The 16,994-nt window shown below is 34.8% G+C and overlaps 2 protein-coding genes and 1 long non-coding RNA gene across 3 annotated transcripts in view; 2 read left to right on the plus strand and 1 right to left on the minus strand.

The window, feature by feature from the left end:
• Positions 1–2,530: 2,530 nt before the first annotated feature.
• On the plus strand, positions 2,531–5,432 carry LOC130730047 (tubulin beta-3 chain). Its single transcript, XM_057581927.1, has 4 exons — positions 2,531–2,668; positions 2,778–3,176; positions 3,258–3,527; positions 4,388–5,432. Exons 2-4 carry the CDS (start codon positions 2,783–2,785, stop codon positions 5,071–5,073), a joined length of 1,350 nt encoding a protein of 449 aa, XP_057437910.1. The 5' UTR covers positions 2,531–2,668; positions 2,778–2,782; the 3' UTR covers positions 5,074–5,432.
• A 1,562-nt stretch (positions 5,433–6,994) lies between these two features.
• Positions 6,995–11,622, plus strand: LOC130732573 (uncharacterized). Its single transcript, XR_009017075.1, has 3 exons — positions 6,995–7,133; positions 7,895–8,008; positions 10,912–11,622. It is a non-coding gene; the product is annotated as an uncharacterized LOC130732573 (long non-coding RNA).
• Positions 11,623–15,289: 3,667 nt separating this feature from the next.
• The window catches only part of LOC130722910 (DNA-directed RNA polymerase subunit beta''-like), a 14,087-nt gene continuing 12,382 nt past the window's right edge, over positions 15,290–16,994 (minus strand). Inside the window, 1 exon segment of the mRNA XM_057573797.1 lies at positions 15,290–15,439. Within this exon segment, the coding sequence (XP_057429780.1) occupies positions 15,290–15,439 (150 nt within the window).

Consider the following 16,994-nt stretch of genomic DNA (forward strand, 5'->3'; position numbering starts at 1 on the left):
CATTGAAAATTAGTATTCTAATAAAAACTTTTCTCAATAATGTTTTAATTTTGGTTGCTTGTTGCATGGGATGTTATTACATGCAGTGTTTTGAACAGTGAACTTGAGATTGGACTAGCTAGAGCTTAGAGTCACATTTGTCTCCTCTTTGAGAGTGTTTATAAGAAAGCATCTATTGAAGGAACAGAAGATTCTTGTGAGGGAAGCTATGATTCTAATGGTTCAGAGAAAAGCCTTGATTCATTTGTTTACCAGGTTAGAGTAGAAGCAGTTTGTGACGTTTATTATTTTATAATGCATATGACATTTCGCTATTTGACATTTCGCTATTTGACATATTTCTATCTTTATTATGTTGACTATACTAATTTATCATGTTCTTGGCTGCTGTTAAGTAGGATTTTTATGCTGTCAACTTTCACTCCAATCCTGAAGATCAGAAGGTTTTTATTTTTTATCAGGTCCAAGTCCAACTGCTTGTAGCTATTGATTGTGTGTTCCATATGTGATGTATTATTGCATTGTTTACTCTTATTCATTAGTAAAGTTGTCCACTTAAGTTACATGTGGATTTGAATCTTGAGATGGTTTGTCAGAGATGTTAACTTTATAAATACTCGAGATGTTATCCACTGTAGTTTTTTTTTTTGAACGTATCCACTGTAGTTATTCATTCTTATAGTTATTTTAACTTACATGTTATTTGAGGTGATCAAAGTTATCGTTTTTTTTTGAAATTGATCTAAGTTATCGTTGTTAGAAGATAAACAATCGTGATAAACAATTGTTGAAATTCCATGAATTTTGAATATAATGGGTAGGACATGGGGTACCCAAATTTTGAATGTTAGATTGCAAGCGGGGGGGGGGGGAAGTAGCTTAAAAGGTTCTAAAAAGTAATTGAATTTCAAAAAAAAACCACTATGATGGCCACGGTTTAAAAACTGTGGTAAAAAAGGCATTAGTAAACCGTGGCATTTAAGGCACAAGAAACCGTGGCATAAACTTGTCAAAAAACCGTGGTTGAAATTTCCAAAGCCACGGTTTTCCAAATGCGGCATTATGTAAACCGTGGCATTAAGGTTTTGAGCAAACCGTGGCTTTAAATTGACAAAACCGTGGCACTTGAGCTTGGCCACGGCCACATACACTGCGACACGAAAACCGTGGCAAAACCGCGGCGTAAGCTTTCAACCACGGTTTTGTAACATGAGCCTGCAGTTTTTCGTCCGCGGTGGAAGGCAAAAAATGTTGTAGTGCGATAAACTAACATTACTTCATTATATATACTTTTTTAGCAAAAGCAATCGACATTGCATAAATCTATAATTCATTGTAGGTTTAATTACATTTATCGTCTCTAATCTATCACAATTGTGCGATTTGAGTCTCAATTTTCAAAACGAGTGATTTGGGTACCAGATGTTTGTGATTTTAGCAGTATTGACCATTATGTTAGATTTTTATTTGAAATGTGCTTAGGCGTCATGTACTATTGGCACTTAAACATTATTTTTTAAAAAAGTTGCCATGTCATCATATTCAACCTTCATCTTCTTCACTCATGGTTCTAGATTGCTTACCAAAAAAATAAAACTCTTGATCATAGATTGACGTGTCTTTCTTCAAATGAAACACGAGAATATCACTCATATTCATCTTTACTTCAATCTAGAAAAATGAATCAAAACCAAGCTCAAACCTTTCAGCATACCATAACCACACAACATAAAAATGCACAAAAAAAAAGCTTTCATTAAGGGCCCACTTGAAGCATACGAACACATACAAATTAAATGTACAAGTTCCACTAGAAGCAGAACCAAGATGAAAAGTGAAAGATGCAGAATCAGTATTTGAATCATTTCTCTTCACATTTTCATAGCCATAAACCCTAATCGTCACTCTTACCTATTAAAACTCACCATCATAGAGTTGTAGAGGATGAGGAGGAGGCGGATTTGTGTCTATCTACATGACACATATATATACATCCACATCATTTAACGAATGCCCACTTAAACACATTCAGTTAGCCATTAGACTAACGAACGGATCAAAATTGTTGATGTCAAAAATACCTGAGGCCCGAATTATTAATTTAAAAAATGAGAAGCCCAAATTGTAGAACCATGATACATAAAAACGAAAAGTGCAATTAAACCCTAATTTTACTTTGAGAAATACTTCAAACAAAATTTGAAAAAAAAATGATGGAATAAGAATTATACGTGTCTCATTTCTCAGGTCAAGTCATGGGTTTCACACTTTCACTGACACAGACTTTACGTTTACAGTCCAACAACTATAGTTACTACGTCCAAACATTCTTCTCCTTTGTGTTCTTCCCCCCTCGTGAACAAGGGCGAAACCGTCATTAACCTCCAAGGGCATATCCGTCCCAACACCACAATAAAAAAAACAAAAACCGCAAATCCAAATTTAAATTATCCCAGATCTCAATCTCCACCGTCAAAATACCCCATCCAACGGCTCACATCACTCCTCATCACAAAGCGAGGGAACAAACCTCCACCGTCCGATCCTCCTCTCATCGTCCATACCCTCGCTATAAAAATCTCCTCTCATCACTCATCTTCTCTGCAAATCCAAACTCTCACTCTCTCCACTTCACTCTCACTCTTCAACAATCTCCATAACCGTCAAGGTACTTCTCTCTCTACTTTCTCTCTCTAGATCTGGAAATGGAAACCTCGATTTCAATCGATTCACCACTGAAACTTCACGATTTCACTGTTTTTTTCGAGTTTTTGCAGAGAAAATGAGGGAGATCCTTCACATTCAGGGTGGACAATGCGGGAACCAGATCGGTTCGAAGTTCTGGGAGGTGGTTTGCGACGAGCACGGCTTAGATCCGACGGGGAGGTACGTCGGGAACTCCGATCTGCAACTTGAGCGCGTGAATGTCTACTACAATGAAGCTTCCTGTGGAAGGTTTGTTCCACGCGCCGTCCTCATGGATTTGGAGCCGGGAACCATGGACAGCGTCCGCACCGGTCCGTATGGCCAGATCTTCCGTCCGGATAACTTCGTGTTTGGACAGTCCGGCGCCGGGAACAACTGGGCGAAAGGACACTACACTGAAGGTGCTGAGCTTATTGACTCTGTTCTTGATGTTGTGAGGAAGGAAGCTGAGAACTGTGATTGTCTTCAAGGTATGGATAATTGGTTACTCAATTAAGCAATGTGATTGTTGTGGCGGTTTGTTACTGATCTTTGAATCATTGTGTTTGTAGGGTTTCAGGTGTGTCATTCGTTGGGTGGAGGAACGGGATCGGGGATGGGAACGCTGTTGATTTCGAAGATCAGGGAGGAGTATCCTGATAGGATGATGCTGACGTTCTCTGTGTTTCCTTCACCTAAGGTGTCTGATACTGTTGTGGAGCCTTACAATGCTACTCTGTCTGTTCACCAGTTGGTGGAGAATGCTGATGAGTGTATGGTGCTGGATAATGAGGCGCTCTATGATATCTGCTTCAGGACTCTCAAATTGACCACTCCTAGCTGTGAGTACACTCGATCAATGCTAATTGTAATTTTCCTGATTGTCAATTGCATTGTTGATCACTAGATACGATGATTGTGTTCATGATGATTGGATTGCAACCAGTAAATAGTTAAACTGGTTTCTTATAGCATGGTTTCTGAAATTTAGTCAAGTTTGTTGCCACTTTAGAATTTTAATGATTGATTTGACTATGAAATGCATATCTGAGAAATTAATTTGACAGATTATGTATGATTTGGGACTATGAGAATTATATTCATCATTTAGGACAAACATGAATTTTATCGTATTTCTCAAGATTAATTTGAACTCCTATTTAATTGGTTGATCTGTTTATTTAAGCTGCCATAGTAAATGTACCCTTTGGGGAGTTTCCCTTCCTTTTTTAATTTGCTACTGATTATTGTGAATTAGATCTGTGGAATACTACTATTTTTGGTCTGGAGAGTGAAGGCTAGTTTCTGAATTTGGATTTTTCTAGATCGAATAGTTTCTATTTCAGGATTTATAAGGCAGATCTGACTATGAAATCAGTAGTGAGGAATCTATTAATCATCAAGAACATGAGTGTAATTTTCATCGTTCCGGGCCAAGCATAACTAGTGCTGCATTTTTTTTTATCATTTTACTCTTATTTAGTTGGTTGATCTGATTAATGTGTCATTATTAATAATGGCATGTCATATTAATAGTGATATGTCACTTTGGGAGATTGTCCATTTTTCTCTTTTAAAATTGCAACTGATCATTGTTAATTTGTTCTATAAAATGCTAATTTTGGCTTTGATCAGTAGTTGGGTGAGGTGGTCCTGGATCTTTGGTTGGTAGTTACTGATAATTTGTAAATTTTTGTTGCAGTTGGTGACTTGAACCACTTGATCTCAGCAACCATGAGTGGTGTCACTTGCTGTCTTCGTTTCCCTGGTCAACTCAACTCTGACCTCAGGAAACTAGCAGTGAATCTGATCCCATTCCCTCGTCTGCACTTTTTCATGGTTGGGTTTGCTCCCCTCACCTCCCGTGGCTCTCAGCAGTACCGTGCACTGACGGTCCCTGAACTGACCCAGCAGATGTGGGATTCCAAAAACATGATGTGCGCTGCTGATCCTCGACATGGTCGCTACCTCACAGCATCTGCCATGTTCAGGGGCAAGATGAGCACCAAAGAAGTGGATGAGCAAATGATCAATGTCCAGAACAAAAATTCCTCCTACTTCGTGGAGTGGATCCCCAACAACGTGAAGTCCAGTGTCTGTGACATTGCTCCTAAGGGTCTCTCCATGGCATCCACATTCATTGGCAACTCAACCTCAATTCAGGAAATGTTCAGGAGAGTGAGCGAGCAGTTCACTGCCATGTTTAGGAGGAAGGCTTTCTTGCATTGGTACACTGGTGAAGGCATGGATGAAATGGAATTCACAGAAGCTGAGAGCAACATGAATGATCTCGTGTCGGAATACCAGCAATACCAGGATGCTACTGCTGAGGATGATGGGGAGTATGAAGATGAGGAAGAGGAGGAACAAGAGCACGTGTATGAATGAAGAAATTATTACTAAGCTGAAATCTCCTGCTTATTGCATTATGTTATATGATGCGTAATTGTGCTCTCTCCTGCGTGAAGAAGATTGTAATTAGTATATTTTGCGGTGATTATCCTGATGTGGAGAAAGGAAATGCCTATTTTCTTTCTTCATGCTATTGTGAGCTGCAGAGAGGTTAATTGTAGTGGGGGGAGTCTGGGTACAAGTTTTAAAGTAGTCATGCGGCACCTATCTGTTTGTTTTGATATTTGCTTGTTTGTTCGCTCTATCTGGTACATCAGATCATGTTTCATTAATACTTTGTTATTCATATGCATGTCTTTTTCATAACATTGGAGTTTATTTTGTTGTTTGGAGAAGATCCATGACTCTTCTTTCTGGCTAAGTAAGCAATTTTAGAACGTGCATTCTTTGTGGATGAAGTAAGCAGAATGTAGCAATTTAAGTTAGAATGGCTAACATGCCCTGTTAGTTTCCGACTTTTCATGGTATCTGATCAAAGTAAGCAAGCCCACAATAAAGTTTTGAAATGCCTCATATTAGACAGCAAACTACCGTAAGACTTTGAAAGTTAAAAGAAAAAGGTAAAAAATTTGAGCTTTGTATTGAATCAATTCACTCTACTTGAAGCAATGACATGGTATCCTCCCACCACCCTCCACCTTTGGCCTATGCCAATCTCTAAACCAACACCTCTACTTCCAGCCCACCACAAGATCAACTGTGTATATTGTTGCCAAAGCCCTTTCATCTTGGTGGCCTCCTCCACCGAACCATCAACCACTGGACTTCCATGAGAGGGTTGTTCCACTGTAGATCCAAACATTCCTTTCCACCATCTGTCACGTCGGAATGTCGACCACCACAACAAGCACTCTATGTTATGCTTAGGCTTTCAAGGCCTGAGTCTCTCTCCAGGCACCCCAATTGCACTCTATGTTATGCTTAGGCTTTCAAGGCCTGAGTCTCTCTCCAGGCACCCCAATTGTTTCGGGGCCATCACCGTTTTCTTCAAAGTTGAAGCCGATGTGCTTGTGGTTCTGCCAGCAGGAAGTAGAAGAGAAGGGCAGAGGAGGCAGAAGGCGTAGTGATTACGACTGTGGGCGAGATGTTAAACTGGGGAGGAGGTATCCGGAAGTGGAGAGACACAATCCAACAACTTTCCTATGCTTCCCTATGCTTTCTAGGAGTAGGATTATATGGAGCGTAAAATAGAAAGGTAAAAGAACTGCAATTAAGGTCCAATATGTTTATGGTGTCACAAAAATATACTTAATATGCCTGAGACGTTTTGCAACGAAACCTGATTATTAGCAACGTGCCCAAAGGTAATGGAATCACTTTAGAGGAGTCTGACCCTCAAAATTTTGAGGGATAAACCATGTTTTATTTTTATCTTTTCTTCATCGAAATAAACCACTTGATCACAATAAAAAGAACAGAAATGGCTGAGATTCGAAGTGAAAGGGCGTAGGATTTTCTTCGTCCATAACAAAGGATAAAGGGCTTTGACAAAACACAAAAAATATTGGCTCCACTTTGGTCAAAGGACCAAAAGGATTGGGTAGTAGAACTTGGTAATGTCAGATTGTATTGGACGAATTGGGCCATTTGTCTTACACCTCAGTCCAAAAGGGATATTTGGTCACTTTGTGCTATAGTTTTATGTAGTTTACACGGGGTTTTATTGTATTTGATGGTTATTTTAGATCAAAGAACGGCTATTTCCTTTAAAAAACAAGGGTTATTGTCAAAAAAGGTTACCCGTTTAGCCAAATTTTCCAAAATTGTAAAAAAATTAACTTATATATTATGAATATCTGAATGTCTTATCAGTGGGTTTGAAGTTTGGGTTAGATGAAAAGACTATGGGTTAGGCCCATGTATATTGTTTCTATATTCTTGACCTAATATTATAAATAAAAGGGAGTTAGCACCAAGTTGTTCATCCCCTTTTGCAATTGTCTTCTCTTATTCTCTTTTCTCTTTACCTGCTTGCTTACAGTTCATATTACGTTGCAGCGTGATAGTTTTCATCCATCTCCTCATGAATCAATCGGGTAAGCATCACGAATTTCGTTTACAATGAGATCAGATGAGTTACGGATATGGTGAAGCTCAATGATACCTCTCTTCCAACCAATATAATATTTTTTTTGTATCCTCCTACTTTTGGGATATTGATTATTGATATGTATAAACTACTAGTTCTGAAAAATTATATTGTAATGCAATATATTTAAAGTACGAGTCCTGGAGATTGGGTTTATAATGCTCATAAACTATGAGTTCAGAAGAATTATATATAATGCACTTTAGGATTCATAGCGGGAAAAAAAACATAGAATATGTTTTCCTCTCTTATGAATATTGCTTTGCGAAAGATAGTAGTAGTTTACCCTTTTCATCATCATGTGGAAGATGGAGCATTTTTAGTAGCATAGTAGGTGTGTTTGTGGGTTTTGTTTATTGTTAATTTTAATGCCTTCGCTTACCAGAACAATGGAAAACATTGTGAACGCCGTGAACTGATATCATTATTTTTCATCTTGAAATATTATTTTTCCATAACTTCATAGTGTTGGTCTCCCTAATTTAATGTCAGTTACTATTATAAAATGCTCACCATAATTTTTCATCATAATCTTCTCTCGTAGTGTGTCATAGACGTTTAATTTTACATTAAATCATATTAATATCATCATAATAGACGTTTGACTCTTTCCTTATTATTATTGATTTCCTTTAATGGAGATTTGATATATAAATATATTATATGATTACATTGTTTATTTAATATGATCGTATCTTTTTTTAATAGGTGTTGTCTGTTTGGGAGTTGCGGCTATCCCTCCTAACAAATGATTTTCTTAGAGTTCGACCTTACGACCTTACCCTTCAGCTTGTCTATCAGACCATCACTAAACCAATATTGGTACTGTTTTTCATCTTAACTATATTTGAGTTGTTATTCAAATTCAAATAAAATAAAAATCCCATCCTACACGAAAATTTTAAATTATGCCTACACGTAATTTCTTTTCTAATCATGGTATATGCTCTTCTGTAAATTATCATGAAACAAAATTTAAATGATATAATGTAAAGTTTGGTAAAGCATCGTTGTTTAAGTTTGCTTTAATCGAATATGAGATAATTAATTTGTTTTGTGATGATTGATTATTTTTTTATTCAAATTTTTTAGTCAAAATTTCGAATCTTGCAAACTTTGATTTTGTAGCTCTTCATATTTTGAGAAGAACTATTTTTCTTGGGTGTTACATGTTGAAATTCATTTAGATGCTAGTTATCTTGGAAATGTCATTAAAGAAGGAAATACCGAATCTAACCAAGTTAAATTTAAAACTATGATTTTTCTTCGTTATCACCAGGAATGAGTAAAAGCTGAATACCTTACAATAAAAGATCAACTTGATCTTTGGAATAATTTGAGAGAGGTTTGACCGTAAAAACTGTCATTTCATTCATAACTCTTTATGAATGTTTGCATTTGCGTTTGTAAGGTTTTAAACTGTAAACAAGAATAACTATATTTTATTTAGAATCACTTTCAATTAAAGTTGTATGGAGAAAAATTTAGCGATGCAGATATGAAAGAAAAATAATCTCCACTTCTTCACGCATCTACTGTGGTTCTGTAATAACTATATCGAGAAAGATGTTCCAAAAAAATACTTTGAGTTATCTCTTGCCATGTTGTGACTAAAGAAAACAATAAACTTCTGATGCAAAATCATAAGGCACTACTAACCTGCTGACAATGCAATAACATATAATCAAGATTTTCATGGTCAAAGTCGTGGTCATAGTCATAACCACAACTATGACCACGAAAATGACCACGACCTTAATTATGAAAATCTTGGTTATATATGTGTTGATGCATTCACTTCTGGAGTGGAGTACTACTGGTAGGTCGTTCTCATGATTTTTCATGAGAAGCTCATTGTTTTGTTCAGCCACAAGGAAGCAAGAGATCACTAACATTAGAAGCTCGTTTTTTGAAACCTATTACTCGATATTGTTGCTAAGGACCACATTAGATGCATGAAAAGTGGAGAATATTTTTTCTAACATATTTGCATCACTAACCTTTTCTCCGTACAACTTTAATTGAGAAGTGATTTCTAATAAAACAATGTTATCCTCACTTATAGATTTTAAAATCTTGCAAACGCAAATGCTTTGGAAAAATAACAATATTTCTAATGGTCCCTTAGATTTTTTCAAAGTTCAAACAGATCTTTTATCGTAAGGTATTCAATTTTTAACCTTTCATGAATATGGTGACGAAGGAAAATCACAGCTTTAGCTTTTACTTTGTTAGATGCAGTATTTCCTTCTTTGATGACATCTCCAAAACCATTTGCAGCTAAATGTATTTCAATATCTGACACCTAACATGAATAGTTCTTCCCGTAAAGGTAAATTTTGAGTAAAAGAAATTAGAATAAAAAAAAAATAATTTATCACAAAAGCAAATAAATATCATATGATGAAAGCAAACTTAAATATCAATTCTTTACCAAACTTTAAATCATATATATCATTTAAATGTTTGTTTCAATGATAATTTATATAGAAATATACTATGATTAGAAACGAAATTACTTTGTGTAAACATACTTTTAAAATTTCGCATTGATAGATGAGTTATTTGTTTTTGTTTGTATTTAAATAACAGTTGGTTCAAACATAATCACTCTAAAATCCTGCAAAATAAATGTACAATTTTGTGGTATTTTATGCAGCGCTTCAAAGCTGCTAAAAATTATTTCTTATAGAATGTGGCGGTCAATCAATTTGTGCATGTTATAATTTACGTGTGTTAATTGGTGGCCAACATTGTATCAATGTATGTCCACAAATTTATTGAATTGATTAAAATCGTCTCACTTATTTTTACAAAGAGATTTGTGTGTACCTGTGTGTCTATTGTTAGCTAAATAGAGATATTTATATATAAAGTTGACAATTTGATTAAACAAAAGTAATTAAGAAAACATATAAAATAATGTCGTTATTTATTTATTTATATTTATTCCCTTCATACCCTATCCTTTGATTTTATTTTATTTTTCATATAAAAAAGTGGAATGTGGATAGGGAAATAAACAAAAGTAAGGGTGCACGTAGCTTGCGTCAAATTAAACTTGTCTCATATCTAACTTAGATGGACCCCCCCCCCCCCCCGATCCCCTTGCTTTCTTATCCTATCCTTGTGTGTTGGTGTTGCTTTTACTTAATTTTTGGATTAAGTAAAAAAAAGTATGGTATCCATTCCATTGTTCAACCATACCAACCAATAATTAATACTAATAGTAGTCAAATGTGTACCTGGCAAGCTTATGAGGAAAACAGCTCATAAATCACAGTTTATAAGATAATATGCAACTCAAATCAAATGTGAAAGCCCAAGTATGGATATTTATGATTCATGTTCCTGGATCAAATTTGGTGTGGAATGCCTAGTTAGGTGGTATTGTACTTTCTTTCCGTGTCAACTTTCACCTTGCTTCAAGTCTCTATCCACAATGTACGTACGAAATGTAAATGTTAACTTTGGACATTTTTTTTGGGTTCAATGTTAACTTTGGACAATGGACATTGCTTACATCAGATAAAATCATTATAAGTACTCGTTTAATTTTTATCAATTTTTATTTATTTATTTTGATCCACTTTTTCTAATATTAATTTATTTGCTCATCATATTTCTTATCTTTCTTTTGTTTATTCAATGTAGGTGAATTTTGGTGGTAATTAAATTCATTATCTAATTTTCCGAGTTTTTTTAATTACTATAATTATTTGCAGCTGCATATTCACAAATCCAGGCCAAATTAGATATCTTCATTCTGTCGACTCTTGGCTCTGGGCTTTCAACACGTAGCTGCTAAGTGTCAAATGATTAGAAACTATCTTTTCCTTTGTCCTGTTTATTGATTGATTGATTAGCATCAGTTCACACCTGGAGAAGTCAGGCAAGAGATAACCTGGCGAACTGAAACATCTTAGTAGCCAGAGGAAAAGAAAGCATTTATACGACATGCTGCTTTTTCCATTTATTCCTTTCTGGATCAGTCGTGGTCTTACAAACTCTACTGATGGTATGGATGAACCAAATTCTTATTATCAATACACAAATGTATAACTCCCCGGGAATTTCAATTGCGCTTATATTCATCACTGTAGGTTCAAATCCCGTCTCCGCAACATTTTTCTCAAATCCATTTTCATTGACCAATTAGAATTGCCTCCCAAGATCTATAATTGTCGGGAGAAGGGGTGCCTCCTCACAAAGGGGGTACGGTTCTGTAGAGTGGCGGTAAGCATTACTTATCTGTCAACTTTTCCGAATCTATTATAACTATCAAAAAATTCCTAGTATTAAAAAAAAGATCTGCTATTGGAAAAAGAAAAAAAAACCTACGCTTGCTGAAGGTAAGAAATATTATTTATATTTTTTAGAAATTCTACGAACCTTTTGTCTCCGGCTATTGCGTCCTTACCCATGATAAACGAAAATGATTCTTGACCCTTACTTGACAATTTTTAGAATTAGAAAAAAACTATTTTTCAATTTCAATTATCCGAAACAGAATTTCCAAAAAAATGGCTAACAGACGGTATTCAGATAAAAATAGAGAATAGATAGAAAAAAATACGAAAAATTTTTTTAAATCCCGAAGTAATGTCTAAACCCAATGATTCAAGGAAAAGCTAAATGATTCTGGATAAAATTTTTCCCTGTTCACTAATAAATCTTCCTTTAAGAGGTAACATTCGAGATTATGCAGGATTATACACGAAAGATCCTTCTAAAGGTTTAGAAGACCTCTGTCCTATCCATTAGACAATGGACGCTTTTCTTTTTTTACCTTTACCTTTAACTTAACGATTTTATACTAATTTATTTCTGTAATAAAAAAATTAGGGAAAAAGTAGGCAAGGAATGAAAACTTTCCAATATCCATGTTTATAATACATGAATGGGGGGAATCCTCGGACTTAGACTCTTGTTATTTTAATTCGGTTTAAGTCTGACGTATTTATTACTATTTTTTTTTTCTGAGTAAATTATCCCTAAACTATAAGACTGGTGCCAACAGTTCATCACGAAAGAAAGGTTAGAAACACTAAAATACACAAAGGATTCGTAATGCAAATTTTGTAAATTATCCATAAAGATTATTTACACAAAATAGAAAAAGAAGTAAAAAAAGGGACTTTAAAAATTATTAAAGGATTATTTCGTTCCCAACAATTCGATTGAATATCCCAAAAATAAATTTAGGATTTGTTCGCCCGCGAAATTTTGGATTTTTTGAATTTAAAAATCTTTACCACCGCCTCTCAGGCCCCGACTGATTCTACCATAGAGGCCAACGATAGTTTTCTCCTCGTACGGCTCGCTAAAATTGAAAATTATGTTTATGTAGAAAATTATGATGTGTTGATAACTATTTCTCTATTTTTTAGCTATTAATTGAATAAAATAATTAACCATATCCATAGTTATCAATAGTTATATTCGATTGATGATAAAGAAAGAGAATTCTTGGTTCAGAGGGCGGATAGCGGGAATCGAACCCGCGTCTTCTCCTTGGCAAAGAGAAATTTTCTGTGGTTTCCCTGATCAAACTAGAAGTTACCAAGGAACCGTGCATAGCACTAAATAGGGAGCCGCCGAATACACCAGCAACTATCTCTCCATTAGGTAGGATCTTTGTTGCCCAAGAAAAGAAGGGAAATCAAAATTTCCAGTATCGGTGATTGGTTAGAACGAATCGCACTTTTACCACTAAACTATACCCGATAGGTACGCTTTCTCTTTGTGGTATTCCGCCTTTCGCCTGTTTTTGGTCCAAGGACATATTCAAAGAAATTTTGACCAAAATTGGGAATGGTTTGTCCTAGAAATTACATTATTCTATATCCAGAAATAGAATAAAATAATATCAAAATCTCCAAGATAATTAAAAAAACGACTGAGAAAGTAAGAACCCATTTCGGTACTAAGGGTAGGTTGATAACCCACAGCGGAAGGCATTCGACCTAATAAAGCGGATACTTCGGATTCCAAACGAACAATTTCAACGAAATCTTTCAATTTCTTATTTTACTACCCGTTTTTCCACTTTTTCGCCATAAAGAAAGCGGGAAGTTCTGTTTTTTTATTAATGGCAACTCTAGGTATCGGTTTATACGGTTCTATAGAATTTATACTTACTTTATAATTACGGATAATGGAATGCCAATCCTCAGGCTTTATTTGTAAAGTCTCTATTCCTTGGTAATCGAAACCCAAAGATCTATGAACTAAACATTTCTTCTTTGTAATATTTGCAAAATCTTTTTTTCTTATCGATTTTCAAAATGAAAAAAAAATCGATAAAATCAAAAAAGAACTTCCTGTTTATAGCAAACAAAATTCAACAAACCTATGAAACAGGCAAGAGACAACCTGGCGAACTGAAACATCTTAGTAGCCAGAGGAAAAGAAAGCAAAAGCCCGTCCGCCACTGGAAACACCACTTCCCGTCCGACTTGCATGTGTAATACGAGTCCCTTATCCTATCCATCTGGAAATCTTAGTCCAAATCCTTCGATACTGGGTGAAAGATGCCCCTTTGTTTCATTTATTAAGACTGTTTCTTTATGATTATTGTAATTGGAATAGTATTTTTATTCCCCAAAAATCGATTTATACTTTTTCAAAGTATTTATTATAGATAGAATCCAAGAATAGAAACGTTTCAGTTCTTTCTCTTCTATTTTCTATTTACCATGGTTTAATAACAAATCATTCGGATTAATACTATAAAGAATCGTAGAAAATTTTTTGTCAATAAATAATTATTTATTAGAAACGACAAAAAAGAAATCTGGAAGTAATTCGCCAATGCCAAAAATATTCACGGTTTTCACTTACTAGTTAATGAAATTAAAAAATATCTCCATTTTGAACTTTGATTATGTGCCTCACAACCCTAAAGAATTCGGGGGGAGGGGTCGTTTTTTTCGAGAGCGGTACCAAATCGAGGCAAATAGAAAAAAAAAGTCCTCGTTTGTGAAAATATTATCCCTGTCTTTGTTTATGTCTTGGGTTGGAACAAATTACTATAATCCGACCTCGCCTTCGGATCAATCGACATTTTTCACAAATCTTACGAACAGACGCTCCTATTTTCATATTTGTCATTCCTTAACTTAATCCCGAATCTATTTATGGGAAGAAAATAGGGTTTCCTTACTTTAACTTCTAATTGTGTCCCCCCTCCAAGAAGGGTATGTGAAATTTTTTCGAAAACATAACTTAGAATCCGATTTTCATTTTATAAAGGAACCAGAAGCATGCCCTGAGAAGTAATTCGATAATTAATTCCTTATAAGCTTTTTCTTTTTTTTTTTCCGGTTAAAACCTCTTTTATTGTATGAGGAATAATATTCAAAATCTGTGTTTTCTCCCTTTTTCCAAAAAATGGGGGTAGACGTTTCTTATATGATTAGTATGTCAGAAATATTACCATATATAACATAAAACTTCTCCGCCGATTTTTTCTAATCGAGCCTCTCGATCTGTCATTATACCCCTCGAAGTAGAAAGAATTACAATCCCCATACCTCCTAAAATTCTAGGAATTTTTTGATAGTTATAATAGATTCGTAGACCGGGTGTACTGATCCGTTTTAAATTTAAAAAAGTTTTATATGATCCTTTCGTATTTCTTCTATATCGTAGAGTTAAATCATGACTATAAGCGAGTCCGTAAATATATTCGTGAAAAACAAGTGGGTATAGGAAGTCCTGTTGACGAGATCTATCCAGTTCCAAATATAACTGATATTCCTCCATTTTAGAAATTCTATTTGATCAATTCCCTTTTATTTCTCATCAAACGAATGGCATCTTCTTCTGGAAATCCTAGCTATTCTTAGCATGATATTAGGGAATCTCATTGCTATTACCCAAACAAGCATGAAACGTATGCTTGCGTATTCGTCCATAGGTCAAATCGGATATGTAATTATTATATCAATGGTGACTTGGCAGCATCCACTAATTCGGAACTTAATTTGAAAGCCATATTCCGACCCGGACGTTTTCGGGATGCCCCTAATAACCAACGAATAGCAAGTGCTTTTCCTTGTGTGGATCCTATTTCAATGGGAACTTGATGAGTCGATCCGCCTACGCGTCTTGCTTTTCATTTAAAGTGCCCCTTTTACCATTAGCAAGAACTTGTTTTACTTGCATATCATAAGGAATTCGAACAACTGCTTCAAATACAGTATCGGGAAGTACCGTTTGTGGGACCTCAATATCCAATTTCTCCCCTATCTATATCAATATGAAGGAATTATTTCATTATTGTTCACAAATCTTTCTTTTATTATTTTTCTGAACCCAGCTCACGTACCGCTTTAATGGGCGAACAGCCCAACCCTTGGAACAATCCAGTCGTTTTTGACAGGAAATGGATATATCCATATCTTTCGGACTTATATTTAGAAAATAATAAAATATGGTAAAACCTATACCAAAGATTGGTTCACGTAAAAATGCACGTAACGGATCTTGAAGAACTATTTCTGCATCTCCCTGACCAAATCCACCCACATTTGGATTACTTGTTAAAGGTTGATCAAGTTTGATGGATTCACCCTCTGAAACAAGAAGTTCTGGTCCTGGAGGTATAATATCAATTACTTCACGTCCATCCGATGCATCCACTATCGTTATTTCGTACCCCCCCTTATCTTTTCGTATAATTTTGTTTATTATACCGCTCGTTGTAGCATTATAAAAATTATTATTACTCTTACTCCCGTCGGGATAAATCTGACCCCTTCCCCTGTTGCCGCCTACGTATATAGGATCGTACATGGACGGTAGTTGGAGTCGGTGGCTCTCCTAGGGTTTAGAATATTGAATATATATTCAATATTATAAATTTAGTATCTAAAGTTTCAAATTAATTATTATTCTATTTTTTTATTTTTTATTAGAATTTTAATTATATTGTTTAGTAAACAGATATTGCACTTTAATAGCTATTCTGCTTCAATCTATCCTATACAAAATAAATAAAAAAATGTAAGATTTAGTTACGATTAGAAATAAACTTTCTATATCTTTATTCCATGGATCCTTTACTTATACTTAAAAAATTGGAATTCTTGATCCAATAAAAAAAAATTTATGTTTCATAATTTTCGAATGAAACAACTCGAAAATGCTTACATTTGCATCTCAAATGATCGATGTTAAGAAAATCAAATTCAAGGTTGAAGAAAAAATAGAATATTCATTGATCAAATCATTCACTCCATCGTAGTTCTGATAGATCTTTTGAAAAGACCTTTTCAGTTGTAGCCAATATCTTATTACAAATAATACCCACAACCTCGGGAGAAAAAGAGGCATTCACTTATTATAGAGATGGTGCGATTTGATTATCTTCTTTTTCTTTACTGATATCACAGTCTTAGTAGAAAGACACATTCTTCGGAAAGAAAAAAAACATTATGCTTTAGTTGTTATTGAAAATATTTTATCGGCTAGACGTCGTAGAGAATTGAGAATTCTAATTTGTTTCAATCCTAGGAGTATAAATAGTATGCCTAGAAAGACAATATTTGACAATGAAAATAAAATAAATAATTGCTGTCAAGTTTTTGCTAAAAATAAAGATCTTGATAAAGAAAAAAAAACACTAATGAATTTAAAATTAATTCTTTGGCCGAATTATCGATTAGAAGATTTAGCTTGTATAAATCGCTATTGGTTTGATACCTATAATGGAAGCCGTTTCAGTATAGTAAGGATACATATGTATCCACGGTTGAAAATGCGGTAATTCACATTTGTGTTCTATTTGCAATAACATATCTGT

The sequence above is a fragment of the Lotus japonicus genome, chromosome 1 (genome assembly GCF_012489685.1).
Source record: "Lotus japonicus ecotype B-129 chromosome 1, LjGifu_v1.2".
Classification (NCBI taxonomy): Eukaryota; Viridiplantae; Streptophyta; class Magnoliopsida; order Fabales; family Fabaceae; genus Lotus; species Lotus japonicus.